Source organism: Drosophila subpulchrella, chromosome 2L, assembly GCF_014743375.2.
Source record: "Drosophila subpulchrella strain 33 F10 #4 breed RU33 chromosome 2L, RU_Dsub_v1.1 Primary Assembly, whole genome shotgun sequence".
Taxonomy (NCBI): Eukaryota; Metazoa; Arthropoda; class Insecta; order Diptera; family Drosophilidae; genus Drosophila; species Drosophila subpulchrella.
In genome coordinates this window covers 8517209-8539562 of record NC_050610.1, presented here as the reverse complement: position 1 = coordinate 8539562, position 22354 = coordinate 8517209, and the positions used below count along the sequence as shown (strand labels likewise).

Below are 22354 nucleotides of genomic sequence, written 5' to 3'. Positions count from 1 at the left end.
ATTTTCCAATTGGGAAAGACTCTTCTAGGTATCTTCTACAAGCATATGTAAAGTCACTTTTGAGTGACTTCCATAAGTAACTACGGCGACACTTCCAGAAGTTACTTCGGCGATATCGCATTCGGATCGCGGAAGTGTCTCCCGTCGGGAAGAAATGTGCCACTTCGGCGACACTTCTAGAAGTGACTTCGGCGACACTTCCAGAAGTAACGCAGAAGTGACTTCGAGAAGTGTCGCCGAAGTGGCACATTTCTTCCCGACGGGAGTCACTTCCGCGATCCGAATGCGATATCGCGGACGATCGTTTTCATCTTCTAGAAGTCACTTAATAGTGCCTTCCGCGATAAAAAATGCTTGCAGGGTAGAGACAGACAAATTCAATCAAATCACTCGCAACCGGAGAGTCCTTATGAGTTTCTTTGTAAAACTAGATCGATTTATTAACATATGTATTCAGGATCGGTCACTGGTACATAATGGAAGTTAGTCTGGGATCTCCCAGTTGTGCTGACCCTCGTAATCCTTTTGATGTGCTCGGAATGTTAACAGCATCAAAATCTGAGCTGATTCCATAGGCGAAATCCTCACTATAGAACCGATCTATCTATTTTTTTCTTCAACAAGTAGGTTGGATAGGGCTGCTTTAGCGGGAATGTACTCCGGACGGTTAAAGAGCTTTCCTTTCGGAGATTTTGATTTCGTAGGTGAATGCTTGCGATCTGTTCTGTCCACTGACAGATCATCTTTTTTCCCTTAGGAGAGCTCATCCTTTGGCAGAGTGTATTTCGACTTTTTGGTCTGGGGCATGTATTGAGGTCTTCTTGGAGAGTTTGTTGGAGAAGAAAGTTTTAGTATCCTTCTTACTACCCTTCCTAAATGTAGTTTTCTTGTAATAATTAATAATGTAATTTTGAAATTTTAAGCGACGGTGTGAACATTTTAAAACACAGAACAGCTGATTGTAAGCGTACCTATCGATATTTTTCAAAAATATCCAATAGTGGAAATTGGGCATAACAGACTCTGTTGATTTACAGCAGCACTGCCATTTCTTTCTTAGCAAATACACCCACCCGAGCAGAGGGCAACGCCACTGCTGTTTTCAAATATTTATCAGAAATAACATAACGATTCTATTAATGGCCATTGTATATTCTTATAAAATATAACTTCGAAAAGTGGATGCCTTTATACCCTTACAGCAAAATCATGACTTGTTCAATATCCAATGAAATGTAATGCATTATTTTAGCCTTTATGCATAAGTCTTAAAAATGATACAAAACAAAACAATTTTAAAATATGCCTTCTAGAAACCCTTGAAACCTATTAAATATAACTCGATCTTCATTTGTATCGCATAGTTTACGTTTATTTTGTTTGAGAAATGTCTAGAACACCAATAAAGTAAATTCAGTAGCAAACAAGTTGGATTAGTATTATTAAATTTCCACTTGACGTTTGCATTTTATTGCTTTCATGGCTTTTTTTGACTTAAGAATATGTATATAAATACCAGTAAATATGAGTATATTAATCGTTTCAGTTATGAAAAAGATTCTACAATCCAAATGCCGTTCGTATAACATTGATTATGAGTATTTGCTTCCATTTATTTGGTAGTAAGTAATTCGTTACAGTTGGATAATGGTTTCACAAAGAATATAATACTGCGCATCAGCAACAGATTTGTTATCGCTAGGATACTACATAACTCACATACCATAGGAAAACAATCATAAATAGCTGCTACATACTAATCAACAAATGTTATCGCCCTCTCCATCGGTTATTTGTAATTTTTAAATATTTCTTAAATATTCTCAAGCACTTTGAATACATATTTACGTGGCTTATAAATAATTAAATTTTCATATTTAAGTTGTGTGTACGTTTTCAACGGAATCTCAAAATTGCAAGGAAGATGTTTGACTGATTAGTAGTTTTTATACGTTATCTCTAGAATAATATAGCTAACGATCAGGAATTGTGCTATATAAAAGAAATAAAAGGAAATCAAGAAAATAAAAACAAAATGAAATAATAATTTTGCTGGTTTTCGTTTATTTTAGTATCAATTTTCATAGATCTTAGCTAATAAATTCTGCTAGGAAATTATAAAATTAAAAATTCTTTAAAGAATAATATCGAGATTAAGGTTTGATTTTGCTGTTTGTTTTTTACACAAAACGAACTTACAAGACTACAAAATTAATTTGACTAATGTACGAAAAACAATGACGATTTATTAAGCTAAATCTAAACAAGGTTCGAGGCCCGAGCTGAGGAAAGTTTTCGAAGCTAGAAATTTGCACAAAGTGGATATGTCTTTGCGTGGATTTTGGAAAACTTGAAGGCTTTGTCAACTCTGGCTTGGTCCCTTCCCCAGCTGAAACCCTTTTCTTTAAATTCACATAGTCCGAAACTAAATATTAGAAACTAATTTACATTTTAGGCTAATCTTTTGATGCATCTCACATAAAAAATAATGTACATTGGTTTAAGGTTCTAAGATGTATAAACTAGGTCTGCATTTTCTACATCCGCATCTTGGTGTTTGTTACCCCCGAATAACAACAAATTGAACAGCTTTATGAATTTTGGTTTTTCGTTACACCACTCCCTCGATCTCCACGATTTTTGGTGTTCTTCTTGTATAATCCCTTCCTACTAATGAAGTTTAACCTTGACTCTTATACGGCTTCTCACTGTATAATAGCTAATGGTGCAGAGGTATGATTGTATGAGTTATAAAATGATTTCCGTCGAGCTCTGCTGCAGTGGATCGCACTGGTAGGCCTCGGAATTTGGTACGGGCGAGTACTTGGAGTTTCTCTTGCTGGCAGCTGCAGGATTTAAAGATTCAGCCGTGGTGGTGGTGAAGCTATAGGTGGTTCCACATCCATTCAGACTGGTAACGGTGCTGACCAACCCAGGTCCTGGATACTTGGCCACTGTCACAACACTGGCTGTCAATGTGGCCGTGGAGGAATCATTACTTCCCGTGGTGCCCAGACCCTTTTCGGCAGTGTTTTTCCTCCGCACTGGCGTCTCCTGCAGCACAGCTGACTTCCTTATGGTCTGCTGCAGCAGGGCATTCACATCGATTGCTGGCCAGGCGACCAGCGAGACACTTCGTCATAAGGAGTTGTCCACAGGAGAAGAGCCGCGTTTGTGTTTGCCATGTGGATTGCGATTCCAGTGTTTGCAGGACGGTGGCTCCACTTCCTTTTCTTTTGAATCCCTCGCCTCTTTCTTCTCCAGCTTATCCTTTTTATCCTCTTCTTTGATGGGAAAAGAAGCACCTCCTCCGGCGGTGGATGACAGCGAGAAGTACTCGGCTGACTGGCTCAGTGAAGAGGCGTCTGCATCGGTTAGATTGCCTCCGCCATTATCACTTCGCATGGTATGATCTCCATGATCCGGGTCCATGAAGGAAGACCTCTGGGTGCTGAGGGGTGTTAGTGTGCTACTATGCATATCATCACCCTCTTGCGAAGGAGTTATGGTATGATCGGCGGCTGTACAAAAACTCTCCCTCTGACCCGTGGTATCGTCGTCCTCATCATCCGCCTCGTCCTCCTCCTCTTCTTCCTGGGAGCAGGAGCCACAACAGCAGGTGGAATTATGGCAGGAGCAGAAACTAGCTCTTCGGGAGCCCGGATTACATTGATGGCACTCTGCTGATACGGTCATTTCGTGATGGGCCTCCATATCTTCATCCAAACTGCTGCAGGAACAGGAACTCGAGCAACTGCTACAGTAATCCGGACCAGCTTCAGCCATAAATCTTTTCCTTTTGATGCGTACACATTCATTTCGCGCTGGAGCGGAGGCCGGATTGCCCCTTTTGGTGGAGCTACTGGAGCTGTTCGTTATGGCTGGCTGCGTTAGTTGGGTCTCATCTTCTGGTAAGTGGTGGGAGCCCATCCGCACATCGTCGTCATCATCGTCGTGCGAGAGTTCATCGGTCTCAATGGTCGTATTGGAATTCAGGGAACCTCTCCTATGACGATGTTGTTCTCGAAGCGGAGCCATTATAATGGGTTTTACACCCTCGCTGGCTACCTTATAGGGAAAATTCGACGTGGCCGTACTGCTATTGTTCTCATCTCCATCTTCGCTCATTGTGGCAGCATCGATTTCAATGGCTATGGCCTGATGATGCATCGCCTCTTCGCTGGAGTCCAAGGAAGACTTGTTGTTGTTCGATGGAAGCATTTGTTTGTGATTCGTCTGCTTGATTTGCAGATGCTGATGATTGTGATGGTGATGACTCCTCTTCTGGTGCAGCAGAGCTCGTCTCTTTGTGCTCCTGTAGTGACAATGATGATGATGATGATGCCTGTGGTGATTGCAGTGGCAGTGGTGATGGTGGGTCGTGATCACACAACAGCAACTACCGCCCTCCAATCTGGTTTGGGTGGCATTATTTCGCTTCCTGCGACAGCAGCCGCTTGTCTCCTGACCGCCAATCAGTCTTTGCTCCTTGGAAGCCGGGGAATGGACAATGACGACCTCCAAAGCAGCTGCAATGCTGCTATCATCCTTACTCTTGCCACTGCCTCCTGGTCTGGGCAACATCTTGTTATTATTGTGATATTGAAACGCACGATTATCGTGGCACTGACCAAAGTCCAGCACCTTGAAGTGCTCGTCATCCGCTCGAGCCGTCAGCAGATGATCGTCTCCGCTGCTGCTCACTGTGACGGGCAGCGAGAGCTGATGCTCCTCGGAATGGGATGTATGTAGATCGTGGTGAGGGGTGTGCTGTGGCTGTTCTTCGGGGGCAAACTGCTAATCGCCGCGGCGGAGGTCCCGCGGCTTGGAATTCTTACGGTAGAACCACACCTGTGACAGGATTGCTATATCCAAGCTGACCTGAAATACAAAATGGCTTGGGTAAGTACTCTTGTTGAAAAACATAGACGGCAATTTTCCGTTTTTCCAATGAAAATATTTAAAATTCTTATAATACTCGCCTGCAGCGTGCCACAGATCCAGAACTGCGACGGGGCTTTCCTAACAATAAAGTAACCAGTCTTGAACATATCACCGAGCGTCCACATGATCACCATGTGTATGCTCATTCCATATGTTGATTTATTCTTAAAGTTGCGTAGAAATTGTGGCGCCCCTAAATGAATAAGCAAATATATGTTAGCAGGTTTATTGAGGGCATTACCTATTACTCAGACTCACCCAACATAGCCTCAGTGAAGACGGCCACAAAGCCCATGGACTCCATGAACCAATGCACGGAAAGCATCAGATATGTTATGGCGGCTCCGACGGCCCACAGGACGAGCATAAAGTCCAGATACGATTGGAAGTCTGTCCAGCTCCAGAAGTATTTGAAATCCAGATCTGTTGGAAAATTAAATAAATATTTAGGTATAAAAATAACGAAATAAATCACTTGGTTAAGTTAAAAACTGAGTTTTTGAAAACTAAATAGTTAAAACCATGTGAAGAAAAGAAACTTATGTATTATAAAAAACGGAAAACATGAATCACTGCTTCTGAAATTTGTTTAAAGTTTTAGAAGATCTAGCACGTACAGTTTTAATTTTTCTTGAAAATAGTAATAAAATTTAACCTTCTCATAAAAAAACAAGGAAGAACGCTATAGTCGAGTACCTCGACTATCAGATACCCGTTACTCAGCTAAAGGGACCAAAGGAAAATGGAGATATGCAAGCAGCAAATGCGCCACCTACCGGCGGTAGACAGATTTAAGCGTTGTGGGCATTAGAGTGGGCGTGGCAAAGTTTTTTTTAAATCAATCGATAGGTATTGACGAGACCAATACATTTAAGTTAAAATTTTTTATCTAGCACGAAAATTGTGGGCGCCACAGGCTTGGGCGGTTTGTGGGCGTTAGAGTGGGCGTGGCAAACTTTTTTTTAAATCAATCGATAGGTATTGACGAGATTAATACATTTCAGTTTAAATTTTTTATCTACCATGAAAATTGTGGGCGCCACAGACTTGGGCGGTTTGTGGGCGTTGGAGTGGGCGTGGCATATTCGCGTAATAAGCTTGCGCTGCGCTCAAGCCTACGGAATCTAAATCTGAAATCTCGTTTCTCTATCTTTGATATTTTCCGAGATATCCGCGTTCATATTTACAATTTTTTGAAGTTTGTGGGCGGTTTGTGGGCGTTAAAGTTGGCGTGGCAAACTTTTTTAGGTCAGTCGGTAGGTATTGATGAGAACAATACATTTCAGTTAAAATTTTTGTTCTAGCATCAAAACTGTAGGAGCCACAGTTTTGGGCGGTTTGTGGGCGTTAGAGTGGGCGTGGCACTCTTTTGAAACAAACTTGCGCTGCGCAGGAATCTCAGGAATCTGCATGCCTAATCCCAGTATTGTAGCTCTTATAGTTTCCAAGATCTCAGCGTTCATACGGACAGACGGACAGACGGACATGGCTAGATTGACTCGGCTAGTGATCCTGATCAAGAATATATATACTTTATGGGGTCGGAAACGCTTCCTTCTGCCTGTTACATACTTTCCGACGAATCTAGTATACCCTTTTACTCTACGAGTAACGGGTATAAAAATCCCAATTTTTTAATAACTGTACACAGAGAAGACTATCCAAGAACATTGTTCTTGAATTGAGAACATTGCTCTTGAACTGAGAATATTGTTCTTGAATTGAGAACATCGTTCTAGAATTGAGAACATTCGTTCTTAAAATCCGTGTATGTACATTTTGGTATCAATATAAGAACGAAATGGAACGAAAGAGAAAAGTTAAATTAAGTTTATTTAACAACTTTTCGTTAAGTATACACTAAGGACTAAACTAATAGTTTATTTGTAGATACAATGTACTTAAATACCGCCAGATCAACTTGATTCGAGCAAAATAAAAACATTTTCAACTTAAAAATGTTGTTCTATTTTTAAGAACATTTTCAACTCAGATGAGAACGTCAGAATTTTCTCTGTGTAGACCAATTTTATTTTAGGACAACCAGTAGTTTAAAGAGCTTTTATTCATCTACAGTAAGAATGCCAAAGTTCGTGACCCAAGAATTTACAACTCTATAAATCGTTCAAAGCCATATCAGGCCAACTGTAGATGGCAAGCCAGTTGGAAATCAATTTTCATTATCTCGGCCCGCTTTTAGGCGCTGCACAATTTACGACGAGCAATGTACAAAGAAGCCCAAGGCGTGCCAATATAATTAGCTCGTGTCGGTGTGGGCGTATATATTGGTTCGCTGTGGTTCATTGATCAATTTACCGCCCGGAACCCTACCGCCTAACCTAGTTTCTTGTTTTCCCACTTGCTGATAAGAAGTAACGAAGGAGAAGAAATAAATGCGGACAGCAAACGAGCGCTTCGCCTCATAAAGATATATTATGATAAAGAGAACAGAAGGTGGAACATTTTCTGTACTGTGCTAATGGTAATGAAATTGCAATCCCCTAACTTCTCTCCCCCACGTTTTATTTTATTTCAATCTATTCTGAAGACTGACACAGGAAATTGCCTTCAATTGAGTGAAAAGTTTTTTGTACCTCGTACTTGTAGAGCATATGGTTTCATTGTCTTTTGAAAAAAGTGAGAGAAACATGTGTAGAAACTATTTATATTTCCAACCTATGGATCTCATATGCGGAATCTTAAATATCTTTTAGGAAGATACTTTTCCTTAGCAATATTTTTTTGTATATTTCGAAACCCCCTGAAACCATTTGACTCACCATTGAGATAATGCCGGGAGCGAACTCGCTTCAGGACGCTTCCGCCCGCTTCGGTGGAAACAGAGGCGCCCGTATCCGTGTCCGTCATCACTTTGGGCAAATGCAGTTCATCGCCTGGAAAGGAATGGGGGAGGGGCGTAAGTTGACATGTTTATCCTCGGGGTGACGGTTTTATAACCGCTGGATGGGACTCACCTCGCAGGGCGTGCTCGCGGTTATTGGCATTAATCCGCTTCACCTTCACGCACAGATGGATCATCAGGAACATGGTCACGTTCATCACGACACTCTGCACCAGCAGTGGAAGCTCATAGCGGCTGGAGAACCTGAAAAACCAGAGCAAAAATGGACAAAGGTCAGTCGGAGAGAAAGGTCAGCACAAAATGACATTTTAATTGACTTGCACTATCGAGATGTGGTTGTGTCCTTGGTGGGATTTCATTAAGGGGGTAGTTATATTAAGCATACACCGAAATATGTTCTTTAAATATTTAAATTATAATAAATCATTACTATATCCTTATCCTTATATTAAGCATACACCAAAATATGTTCTTTACTGAATGTATTTTAACCATTTAAATTATAATAAATCATTACTATATCCTTAGCCTTAAAGAATAAGTAAAATCAACCACAGAAAGATGTTATCTCAACCCATTTATTATTCATAATGACCATATATCACTCGAAAAACCTTTCTCAGGTCTTAAAAGCATTAGAAGGTATTATTATTTATCACTCCTAAGTTGACAACTGCACAATGTAGCGTTAAGTACAGCTAATTGACAGGTGCTTACATGGCGCCCAAACAGGCCCCCATGAGTGATTGATGTGCGCCCAACAGCATAATTCACTCCCGAAATCGATTATAAGGTCCGCAGCTGGGTTTATTGTACGATATTTACAGCACGGAGGTGGGGATGCTGAGACCCCAATACCAGCACTGTGTCAAGCGCTTCTGTCATAAATCTGACAGATGCCAAGTGGGTGAAAAAAGGGTCCCCGAGCACCAACAAACCAACAATGAGTGAAACGTGTTGAGCATTTGGCAAAGGGCCCAAACAAAAGCCGACCAAACCAGTGGGAAGTCCGCAGATTTGCTGGGGATTTGTTTGGATGAGAGTCCTGATGTCCGACAGAAAGTCATTCCCAAGTGTTATTAAAAAAAATGCGACAATTTGTTGGTTTTTTCTTTCGCTGGTGCCGATCTGTGGGCCCAACTGGCTTACTAAAAGCCACCACAGCTGTCGTTCGCAATCGCAATCACACAAACACAGCAGATAGCATACATTTCCGCATTGCTTCCGATTTACCAGATAGTAAATAGAGGAAAGAGGGGAAATAGTGTCAAGGGAGCTACATACACCCACCTCTTTTGGCAAGTCGCTCTGTCGTGGAAATTGAATTACGAAGGGGTGCCAAGTCAATGCCATTCGATGGCTTCAATCGAATCACCACATTAAACGCCTTTAAATGCAAAACGCATTTACATTTCTATTTTGTTAACGGATTTGGAGAACTATTACGGTATGGTGCAGGTTAAAGACTATTTACCCCATATAGTATTAAATTTACTACCACTAAATTCACCACATAAATCACCGCATGCAAAACGCATTTGAAGAACTATTAAATAACTATTTAAGGTGCAAGCTAAAGACTATTTACCCGAAATAATGATTTCAAGTATTAAATTTACTACCTAAGTAGGTAACTAATGAAAGGTTTACTTGTAATATAGTTAAGTTTAATATTAAATTAAAGAAAATTAGGAGAAAGCTTTAATAATCCCTTTGTAAGGTCATTATGTTTTTTCAAATGATATGGGTATTTAAAGATTGCCCGGTTAAAAATTCGATTATCTCTTAGTTAATGAACCTTGAACAGAGTGAAGTCTCAACTGAGAAATACTTTGCCTTCTACTTAATCCACTGGCTTTCACAAATTCATCAGTATTAAGCATGCTTTTTGAGTTTGTATAACAAGTGCAATTTTCTGCAATGCTAACATTTTCAATGCAAACATTCCAATTTGTACTCATCACAGGAAAACTAACATCCCCAACACTACTAAAGCAAAATGGTTGGCTTACCCTTTTAAATTGGCAAAAAAAAAAGAAATAAAAAACCCGGGCTCTTTCTTCCACCCACTGGACATAGCATTTTGCACGCTTCAACGTGTAAAATATGTCGTAAAAAATCGATAAAATTGTATACGTGCATTACGAACTTGCATACATACCTACATTTGGCGGTGTGCCTGAGCCTGCAATGTAAACAATTTTCCAACTACCGGGAAACACCCAACCAGGCCCACTTCCCATTTTTCACCTGCATATTCAGGCTCACTTTCACTGGCAATTTGCTCGAATAGCCGCAACCATTTCAATAAATAGTTGGGCACCGAAAATGTCACTTAGGCATGATGAAAGTTTTATTGACAGAATTTGTCGGCGGGGCTGGCAAATTAAGTCACCAAAATGGAGCCGAGCAATTTGCGAGCTGTTAAACACGTGTGAGGGCTTTGTTCAGCACTAACCTTTTGTGTCTGTTCTAGACATAATTAAAATTCCTCTTTGCCTTCAGCGCAGTGTTTACTCAAGTGTGGGTGGGTTTTTGTCTGCCCAATGAACAGTTGCCGTCGCAGAATTATAAATACTTAGAGTATTTCGATTAAGTCCCTTTAAAAGGTGTCCAAAAGTATGCAACAGTTAATATTGAAACCAGAAAACCAATTGATATAGGGTATGCTCATAATAATACTTAAGCAAAACCAATATTTAGGAAGAAATTATTTCCAAAAATTAACGTAAGGTTATTACGAAGTGATACATTTTTTTTCTAGAAAAATCCTCTTATAAGAAGTGTTTACGGAATTCAGATAACGGACTCCCAGGTCGAAAATTCTAACAGAGTTTTCGGTGAGAACAAATTTACAAAGGTTTCAAATAAAACTGTTATACATTTGTAACATCTACGAAGACTAGTACAATTTTTTTAATAACGTCAAAGCACTATCAAATAGTTTAGAAAGAAGGAACTATAAAAACGTGAGTAAATTAAAACTGTTATACTAGATCCAGAAATTTCATCCAAATCTGTTATATTCTAAAATAAATTAACCAAAAATCAAACATAAAATATTTTATTATATCATTTGATTGGTTCTAAATTCTCAGCCCCAACTGTAAATGATTGTGTATAAGCCAAGGCTAGCACATTGCGCTTAACACAAATTTCATTTGGTTAAACTGCCGTGTAGGCCTGTAAGTAGGCTACACTCATCGTGGACGAAAGTCCTCATCCTCATCATTGTCTCACTGCTGAAGGGCTCCTAACTAACGGAACCGAAAGCACTTATGCCCGTGCATTCCGTTAATTTCGGAACCACATTGTGCGAGACTCTTGGCCACGTTTGTATTGTAGATTGCCAGCTTCGAAACTTGTGTAAACACACAAGTTGGCGGCTGATGAGCAGAGGGAAAAGGGAACCAACAACCAAAGCATAATTTTCCCACTACCCATTGGCTGAATGAATGAATGGAATGGATTGCCCGCTGCTGATGATGATGAATGCCACTAACTGGGTCGATCCGAAAGCTAGATGGATTTTTTGAGCGCCCAGCTAAGCTGCTTGGAATGACCTTGTCGGGGATAAAGGATAAAGTGACGATGAACTAGATGCCCAGATGAAAAGCGATTGCCAATGAACTGGAACAAGATGTCACTGAGTTTTCGGTAAATACATATTTACAAGGGTACCAAATGATACTGTTATATATTTTAAAAAATGTAAAAAGACTTCTGTAATTTTTATATAACCTACAAAGCGATTTCCAATTTTCAAAAAAGAAGGAATTATAAGAACAATAATAAAATCACAAAATTAAAACTGTTATACAATCTTTAGAAATCTCATCTAAGCTGTTATACTTTCAAAAAATAAGCCAGAAAACCAAACAATAAATATTTTATTCTATCATTTGATTTGCTCAATGAAAATTAATGCGAGCTGAGAACACCCACATGGTGCTTAGCCCATAAAACCCAAAACCGAAACGCAAACAAAAGATTCCAGCCACCCAGAAACCCTGCATGCGACTTTGGCTGCGGAAAACACTTCAATTTACGCCCCCAGAAAATCCAACAACCAGAAGCGATGGGGGAAACAGAGTCTAGAGCCCAGATGGCAACAAAGTCATAGGAGAAAAGATAGAAAAATGGGAAAATAAAGGAAGCCAGGCGTAGCAAAACAATTCTCTGATTTGCATATAAGCATGAAATTTGTAGCCAATTCGGTGGCAGATATGTAGAATCGGAATATTTATACCCCTGCAGATAGAAAGTAAACCTTTTGAGCTGACTAAGTGATTTGCATTTAGATTTTTCTCAGACCTACCCCAATCTTTCTTTATACCAGTCGGTGCAAAAGTCATCGAGCTTATCAATAAAATTTAAAGTCATGCGTCTTAAAGGCCTGCCGAAATGTGTCAATGACGTTTGGCGGCCACATCTGCTACTCGAAGTCAAACCAAGCGAGATAATGCTGTTTAAAAGTTTTTATTCGCGTTTTTAACTGAGAATGGGATTGAATGGCGTAGTGGTTGGGGAACAAGCGCATTGTAAAGTCAACTTATGCGTGAAAAACAATCTTTATGCGGTTGAAAAGTTTTGAATGGAGGTTAGCGAGGGGATTTTTGGGATAGCCTTGCGTTTTATTTTCGCTTATTCTACTTTTGAGATAAGGTTTAGGACGTTATGAATATTTTAAAAAGTTTTACATGAACGAAACAAAAAAAAAATATTTTAAACTTGTATACGTTGTATACTTATATAATTGCTATGGCTAAGATATTTTGAATCATTAAATAAATAAATACAAATTATTATTTTAAATTTAAATTAATATTCCAGCATTAAAAAAACTGTTATACACATTTATACTGTTATACAAACTGTTATACTTTTAAATAATAATCGCATCTTGTACTTTTTTTAATTACTTGTTTCACACGTCTATTTAAACACATCTAATAAACAAAAATACTTAAGACACGCATGAGTAAGTTACGATGTCACATTTTAACTACCTTCAACGGAGCCCAAAATAGCACATAAAGCTGCCCAAAAGTTATTAAAGCTTCTTACTTTGCAGCCAGTTTACAAAATCAATCAGCTAGGCTTTTAGGCACATTAAACATTTAAGCCGTGTAATTTAATATTCTTTAAGTTTGCCTCAGGGAGATTATCTCCACTTCTGCCCACTCTAAGAGTCAAAATTCTATTCTAATTGAGAAATTGAAATCTCTGTCTCTCGACTACGTGCAAACATTTGCATTACTCAACGTCGCACATTTTTCGCATGCAAAGAAGCCTCATGGTTGTTATTCTCCATCGAGGAGGCCAAAGCCGTAAACATTGGACGGACACCGATTGACGGGACTGTTTAGACTTTTCGATTAGTTGTGCTTCCCTTCTGAAATTTCTGCCATCGCCAGCGAATTTCGAGACTTGTAAGAGCTCGGATTCATAGCAAAATGCCAAGTAACCAAAGCTTGGGTACACGACCTGACTTTGGCTTGGCATTAAAATTCAATTAGGGCAACGTCTCGGCCATAAAGCCCAACAAAGGCGAAAGATTAACGTTGTGGAGTGTCTTTTAATTGTCTGTCCTTTCCGCACCTGTGACGCAAACTTCTAAGGATTGTCCCACAGCACGAAATGTGGCGTGAACGGCTTTCGGTGCAGCCAGCTCTCTTTTTTTTAATTACGTAAAAATCTTGAAGCACAAATACATTTAATTTTCAGGGGGATGGGTGGTGTAGATAAGACTTTGTAGGTTGACCTTTGATTCTAACCGCACCCAGGTTATCAGGCTGCCTCGCATTAAAAGCAAAACTTTGGCATGAAACGGAACAAATGCGATTGAGATAATGCCAATCGGCTTAAGATGAGGGGGCCTTTCATTGGAAAAAGAGCTCTCAAATCTATGTAATGCGGCAGATAACCCCTGGGTTCACCCACTCAAATGGGAGAGGAGAGGCCCACGAAAACTGATAATTGACACAATTAGCTAGCTAGTTTTGGGTGCTTTTATGAGCTTCCAATTAGAACGATTAATTGGATAAGGGGTATGGTTCTATATGTTAGTTTACAATTTTACAAAACACATACCAAAAGCGAAATTATCTCAGCTTAGTTACTGTTAAAACTTAAGTGTTTATGCAAGCCAATAAACGGATTTGCAGCACGCTAACTCCAAAGCACACTGTATTTTACTTATATGAATAACAAGGGAACGCTTAGAAACAGATAAGCTTGTATAAACTGTAGGAAATTTTAGTGTTTGTTTTTTCAAACGTGCTAACACAATATTTTTTCCCTCTAAAAATGTTAATATTCCCGATATATTAATTCCAAGTCAGGTACTATACTAGAAAATGATTACATAACGTTTGTAGCTTCTCAACAACTTCATAACAAATTCAACTTGAACTACAAGTGCTCTTAAAAGTTGACAAGCAAACTCGTGCCGAAACAACTTCCACATCGAAATTATAAATTTTTCCCCGTTGCCAACCATCCAAGCAACATTTCAACACCGACGAGTCAGGTGCCACAGCCAAAATGGGATAAAAAAAATATAGAAATACATATATATTGAGTTTTTATCGTTTATAAAAACCAGAAGTTCGCCAGAAACATCATTATCAACTATGTACATCGACTTTAGCGGTCAAAACCGGTTCAGAAATAAAAAAAACTAATTTGCATGGGTTGCGAAAATGGGCACCAACGGCAGACCAAAAACCGTAAAAATTTATAGGGCCATACGCAATGTTTGTTGGTCAGCAAATATGAAGGAGATCCAACCCTCCCCCCAAACTTAATTAGGTATAGTCCCTCCACCAAACCACCCACTATCCGCCCACAAACCTTGACCTTCAGCGAGAAAATGTCCCATAAAGTTGTTTGCCTTTGGAAAAAGGTAATTTCATTTTTTCCGCCCAGTAAGTCGTTTGTATTAATAATAAATAAGCAAGGAAAATGGGACAAAGCTTGTATAAATAAATCGGAATGAAAGTTGGGACTGCCTTATGAATTATTAAACATTTACGATTAGATTGAAAAGTGTCTTTTCATTTTTGTTTATTGTACCATTTATTGATAAGCAAATTAAAAATTACCAAATAATTGGCCGAAATCGTGTGACATTTGTAGATATCTTTATCTTTTGGGCATATTACTAGATTACGTATTCGGGGAGGGACTTATTTTGATAAGTACTTACGTAAATAAATTAATTGGTTGGAGTAGACACAATTATCGCCTGATGGCGAGACTTGGCTTATCTTCATACACACTCACGCCTTTGTAATATAGTGATAAGGAAGAGCTCTTTGAAGAGCCCCAAGTAGGAGTAGATTTGTGCTTGCTTTACGCAAACATCATAAACATTTACTGGGAATGGTGCATTGTACTAGCAACTGATTGCATGGAAAGTGTGTGGAAAAGAAAAGAACCCTTCTTATATGTATACAATGCGTTGTTCGAATCGCTTATCGATAGCGGAAAGGTTAATATTGAAATTCCGATTCAGAATAATAATCTTTTTCTTCTTCTTAACTTATTTGGAATTGTTTTTCCTCTACTTTTGGCGTACATTACTTTCGTATGAGTAGGCAAAATGGTTCCAAAATCTATGATTTCATATTTCTCTTTAATTCCCATTAGTCACAAAAGTCACTTTTATAAAAATAATTTGCTATAATGCCTAGGTAACATTAATAATTAACTTTATTGTTGTTCCTATACTTTTTTAAGTGGTGTACTTTACTTTTGTATGAATAGGCAAAATGGTTCCGAAATCTGTGAATTAATATTTCCCTTTATTTTTCACCAGTCACAAAAATAACATTTATACAAATAATTGGCTATAATGACTGAGTAACTTTAGTGAAGGAGAACTTAATAAGTCAGCAATAATATAGGTCTACACGATTACTTCTTGGTTGTTCAACCTTTAAAGGCCCCTTCCCCTAAAACTCGATTCTCATATAGTTGCTTAAAATAAGTTCACTGAACCCCAAGTTCTCAAGTTAAACCCTCCACTTTTCCCTCCCCCCTCCAAAAATTGAGCTGTATAAGATGAATAGTTGGCAGCATTTTCGATGCCATTTGGCCGGAACAAGTTTTGCAACATTTTAAGTGAATTTGTAGCTGAAATACTCGTACATCAGAAAATTCCAAATGGAAATATTCAGATTTTCGCCTATTCTATAGAATTTTAATTACTGTCGAACGTTGCCTCAATTTTGTTAATTTGTTAAGTGCGGATAAGTATATTTGTAAGTATATTCAGGCAGGCTGACAAATTGTGTAAATATTTGAGCAAATGTTGGCATGAAAATTACAAATATAGAAATGACTGTGCCTGAGTCGAGCTACCGTTTGTATACTATACTCACATCCATTGTTGTGTGCCTGGAATGAAAGTGTAAATTATAATGCAGACCTGTCTAGTCACGCCCCACTGACCTGACCAACTTATTGAGTCATAATGCTGGCGTTTTTTATGCGAGGAAACCTTTTTGCGAAATTTGACTCCGCTTTGTTGGCTCAGACAATTAAATCAACCTTAGCTCGGTAAACATATAGGGCTTTATGTATTCTATATAAGTATATCAGCTATTAGTCGGTCTGATTCATTTGTGAGAAACTAGATATAACGCCCACATTGAGCCATATTTTATTTAAAACCTGACTGGAAAGTTTAATGAATCAACAAAAGGTTTGTAATTCGCCTTGCAATCATTTTAAATCACTAATTTCAAAAATATTGATTATTAACCACCATTGATGACTCCAATTTTAGATAAGATCACAAAACTCAATCAATAAAATGCTTTACTGCCTACATCCATTCAAAAGCCCTTGAAAAAATTCCAAACATCTTATCTTCAAAGTAAAAACTATTCGTATCTCATAAAACCACAATAGCTATTTCTATTTTCCACACATCACAGTTATTAACAAGGAAGAACGCTATAGTCGAGTAACTCGACTATCAGATACCCGTTACTCAGCTTAAGGGACCAAAGGAAAGTGGAGATTTAAGCTTTGTGGGCGTTAGAGTGGGCGTGGCAAACTTTTTTTTTAATCAATCGATAGGTATTGACGAGACCAATACATTTCAGTTAAATTTTTTTATCTAGCATGAAAATTGTGGGCGCCACAGATTTGGGCGGTTTGTGGGCGTTGGAGTGGGCGTGGCATATTCGCGTAACATACTTGCGCTGCGCTCAAGCCCACGGAATCTAAATCTGAGATCCCGTTTCTCTATCTTTGATATTTTCCGAGATATCCGCGTTCATATTTACGATTTTTTGAAGTTTGTGGGCGGTTTGTGGGCGTTAAAGTGGGCGTGGCAAACTTTTTTTTAGGTCAATCGGTAGGTATTGATGAGAACAATACATTTCAGTTAAAATTTTTGTTCTAGCATCAAAACTGTAAGAGCCACAGTTTTGGGCGGTTTGTGGGCGTTAGAGTGGGCGTGGCACTCTTCTGAAACAAACTTGCGCTGCGCAGGAAACTCAGGAATCTGCATGCCTAATCTCAGTATTGTAGCTCTTATAGTTTCCGAGATCTCAGCGTTCATACGGACAGACGGACAGACGGACAGACGGACAGACGGACATGGCTAGATCGACTCGGCTAGTGATCCTGATCAAGAATATATATACTTTATGGGGTCGGAAACGCTTCCTTCTGCCTGTTACATACTTTCCGACGAATCTAGTATACCCTTTTACTCTACGAGTAACGGGTATAAAAACCGGTGATTTCAAGCAATGAGCTCATTCAAAAAACCTACGGTGAGTTTCAGATAAACGTATTTATCCTATGGGTTCAACTTTTGGTTTAATTCATATTTTATGCATTTCCCACAATGAGGTTTCTGATTAATTCTATGTTAAATATGGTTATTTTACGACCAACAACAAAAGAAACCACGATGTCATTTATTAATAATAAAGACTTCAGATGCGTCATTCGCTTTGTTCCTATATTTTCGTTGGGAAAGTTTTCCCCTGGGAGTAACCTTCCATGTATATACTTAACTACAATTTATATTTCCAACACATAAAATAATTAATTGTAATTGCTGGCAATTTAAAGTGAGTGCACAGAAACCTAAAACAGTTTAAGTGTTTCGTGCATTTTGTTTTCCACAAATTGCCAGTTGCATTTAACTACTGGAGGTAATATAAGAGTGTGGGTGTTTGTAGGTTATTATACACATAGCACCGATTAGTCCGAATAATAATAATTATCTTGCCCGGAAAAAAAACGAAAGGAAAATACCAATTACCAAATGCACTTCGAATGGTCGGGCATAAATTAAAAACTACTTCCTATCATTGTTCTAGTATGAAAAATGAGGTTTCCTAATGCATTTCCTAACCCCAGGACGGTGTTTTATTCATAAAACCCAGCGAAACTCATCGCGTGTCGAGTGAAAACGCCTCCCCACAAAGAATCGTAAACATCTATATATAAAGTGTATTGTATCGGGATTATTCGGCGTAAAGCCTCGTTGCACAGCTGATTCACTTTGCTCGCCGGCAACAGTTTCTAGATAAATAATTAATTTATTGATTGCCACCCAGGCCAGACAATTTGACGGCGTCGATGAGGCCACCAGTTGCTCCAATATTTTTTGTTCACGTTTCATTCGCCTTGTTAATAATTTATTTATAGGAAGCGCTGACTCTTAAAAAACCCATAACAGAAGCGGCTTTAAACGGGGTAAACAAAATATAAACTGAAAATATACAGAAACCAGCTGGGCAAAAGTAGTTGACCCTGTGTTTCAAAGGCGAGTTGGAGTTGATAGCCTCAAAAATAGTCCACTTCCATTGGAACATAACTATATTGATCTGAATATCAAAGTATGTTCCGAATAAACAATGTCGTTTAGGTAAATTGAATTATATTTTTGTTTGCTTGCTTGCCGAAGCAGTTTCAGCTGGTTTAAATTGCATTGTCACATTTTGAAAGCTATTTTGCACACTCATTCAAATTGAATTAAAAATTTATTATATTAATTTTGATTTACAGCTTTCCCTCTTTTAAAGGATGAATCAACTTTTAATGGGAGGTGTACCCGTACTCACTTTTAAAGTGAATCACTATGGATTTTTTTTTATTATAAAGAAATAAGAAAAAAAGGGGTTCCAAATATCTATTCTCTCACTAAATATTAGTTCACCCGGGAATCATTTTACCCAATCACCATGAGGGCTTATAAATCTTCCAATTATTGTCATAAACCCCAGCGAAAACAGCGATTATCGATGACATTGTGCCAAATATCATATCGCAGCGAGTTCAATAAAGATAAAACCAGTTCAATAGTCCCTGGACACTTTTTGGAATTCTATGGTCTGCAAAATCGACTAGAAATCATGACGAAGCTATCACAAATAGAGGGGGTCTCAAGTACTCGCGAACCGTAAATTGTCGCGACGGGCCACGAGAGAATTCCGGGCGATAAGCGGTTTGAATAACCCCCAGATAAGCCGAGATACCAGGTATTTGCAGTGTGGGGTTTAGTCATCCCATTCTGGGAAAGATAACTTGAGAAGGCGTTTAACTTCCAAGTTTCTAAAGATACTTTACCACATAACATGGTTCTAAGTTTAAAAATTTGTTATTTTAAGCCAACCATGGTATATGTTTAAAGAGTTGTTATGTAGAAAAAACTTTGACTTTGAAAATTGTTTGAAAAGTTTTTACTGTCTATAAAAAGATGAAAGAAAATACTGCAGGTGTTTATTTTCTTTTGAATATAAGGCGTTCAAGAATTTGTTTCATTTTCGAATGATGTACAGTCCAAGAGAAATAAGCACCAGCAATATATATTATTCTTTCCCACCATGATTGGTTTATAGCTCATTAAATGTATTATTTCGGTCTGAAATATCTATTCACTTTTATGAAATCATACTTAGTTTTCTGATTTTCATATTTGAAAACCTAATATTGAATATTTATATGGTTTACGAGATAAAAAGAGCTAATCATCTGTTTTAGTATTATTTTAGCATCCTAGGAGCCTGATCCTTAAGTTTCTAACACTAGGAATATTTTATTTGGATAAAGTAGGATAGGAATTACCAGAACAGTATTCTCAGCGAGTTGGCGACCAGCAGGGCGAGGCATACGTATAGGGAGAATCCCTCTGCGTCCTGCGTCTTCTTGATCTCGATATACTGGGGAACGTAGGGAATTACGCCCCCGATCACCATCGCAGAGGCGGCGGCCCAGCCCACCACATGTCCGACCGTAAGGCCCATTTCGTCGTTGATGATCCAATCCATGGTGAGTATTTCTTTCTATTTCCAGCCACTCGATCACTAAGAATTTAGATTTGTTTTGTTTTCGTTTTGTGGATTACTTTGTTGATTGGTATATTAATTATTTTGTCGATTTTGGGATATGTGTGCTTTGTATTGATTTTCTGTTTGATTTTGTTGACTAGTTTAAAAGCCGGCGATTGGAAGTAGTCGTTGTTTTAGTTGCTGGTTTCTGCATTATAAGTATAACTATTATTTTTTGAACAGTGTATTCAGGAAGGAAAGAGAGTGGGAAGTCAGCTGTGTGTGTGTTGTTACTGTTGTTTTTGCCGTTTCGCTTTGATCTTCGTCTTCGTTTTTGCACACGCACACACCCACACACCGCCACACAAGCACAAAAGATATTTATTTTCCCTCTCTCCGTCTCGCTCTCTTCTATTATTCTTCTGTTTTTGTTTTCCGCGGTTTTCGTATTGAATTTTCCCCGAATTTTCTCTTCCCCTTTCTCACGAATTGTCAGCGATTTTCCTGCGCACACTTTTCTGGCAGCGGAAAACACTAGACAAGAGGAACGCTGCAATCACAAATCGCTCCATTTCCACGCAAACACATCGGCACACTTCAAAAATGTTCTGGGCATTTCAATTGCATTTTCCGCCGATGCCTTTTCCTTTAATTGAGTTAAATTTTTGTTGTGGTGGCGTTGTTGTTATTATTGTTGTTGTTTCGGGGAAATTCAGCGATATATATTCGCTCGCTAATTGTTGTCGTTTGTCGGTTGTATTTAGCTTGCTCTTCCCTCGCTTCGTTCACACTTTCGGCACTGGTCGGTGGGCAGTTTTCCTCCTATCTCGCCTCGGCTTGCATTTTCTCTGCCAGTTTTTCCAGGGAAAACCGTCCGCGAATCAACCGACGCAGCAAAAATCGCAAACAACAACAAAAACAAAACAGAGGCCGAATAGGGATGTGAAAAATTTATAAAAATACCAATAGATCGATATTTTTGAGTAAAAATAAATATTTAAGTCGATTTATTCTTTCACCTGATATCGAGTATGGATTCCAGCGATTTTCTAACAGCACTGTTAAGATACAAACGTTTCTTAACAGGGGCAGAGGAAAAGCAGCTCTGCCGCTGCTCTGCCACTGCTAGAAAACGTTGTATTCACATTGTAACATTTCTGTTAATCCACTACGCTGTTCATCCACTGATATTTTGAACAAAATTAAATATTTATATCGTTATATTTTTTTTTTACCTGATATATCGAGTATGCCTATTTTATTTAAATACATTTTTGAAATTTTATAATTTATAGTGTGAGAAAACCGCCACTGAAATTAAGAACGCGGAAAGACAGCCGGGGTATTTTTATTTTCTACATTTCTAAGCGGTTTGCGGATTCTCACATAATTAGATGGTATCGAATTTTTATAAATGTAATATATAAAACAATACATTTCAGAACCAAAGTTATATTGTTAGTAATTTAAGTCTTTAAGTCACATATGTACGTGTTCAATAGTTTTAAATTCGACTATATAAAAATTCCTATCGCTTATTTGTTTCCTTATAAAAATAACAAAAGCAAAAGACATGCTGAAATTTCGAAATGTTTTAAAAAAATCAAATATTGACCGACCTCAATTTCCTGGTGGGATATCCTTGGAATACCTATCGCCATCAAAAAGCGGGTTATTCACATATTGGGACATTTTAGAGATGGATATCGAATAACCGCGAATTATGTGCTTTACCAATTTAATTTAAATTGGATTGGTTTAAATTGGTCATAACTTCAGATTTAATTGGCCTCCAAGCTACGTTCAATTAATTTTCTACTTAATTATACACTTTTCCATTACCATTATAAATTCTAATGGATAATAGTTATTAGCATTATACTTATCAATTGTAATGAAATATATTTTATAAGCATTAGTTTTGCCGAAATTAATGAAATGTTTTTCCATTGCCATTATTTTTTTTTAAGTAATGCAATGCTATGCCAATATCATTATATTTTTGAAAAGTATTGCTGATATTCCATTAGCATTACTTTTTACAAAGTAATGAATTGATTTTTCATTGGCATTACATTTAAAAGAAATTTATTATTTAGCATTACTTTTTTTTTTAAATAATGAAAATGAATTTCAATAGAATTATTTTTTTAATTGTTATGAAATGACTAATTTATTAGGAACAATTCTGCTATCAAAGGGGGTTGGATATTTTGAATGTTTTTAATTGCTATTTTCCGATACC

The 22354-nt window shown here is 38.1% G+C and overlaps 1 protein-coding gene across 1 annotated transcript; it reads right to left on the bottom strand.

Annotated features, from left to right (window-relative positions):
• Positions 1-1583: 1583 nt before the first annotated feature.
• Positions 1584-21021, bottom strand: LOC119546412. The gene is given in 6 exon segments (XM_037852671.1): positions 1584-4881; positions 4983-5137; positions 5203-5367; positions 7725-7838; positions 7920-8050; positions 19907-21021. Coding segments are annotated over 6 exon segments (2901 nt in total). The 5' UTR covers positions 20110-21021; the 3' UTR covers positions 1584-2748.
• Between the last annotated feature and the right edge of the window lie 1333 nt (positions 21022-22354).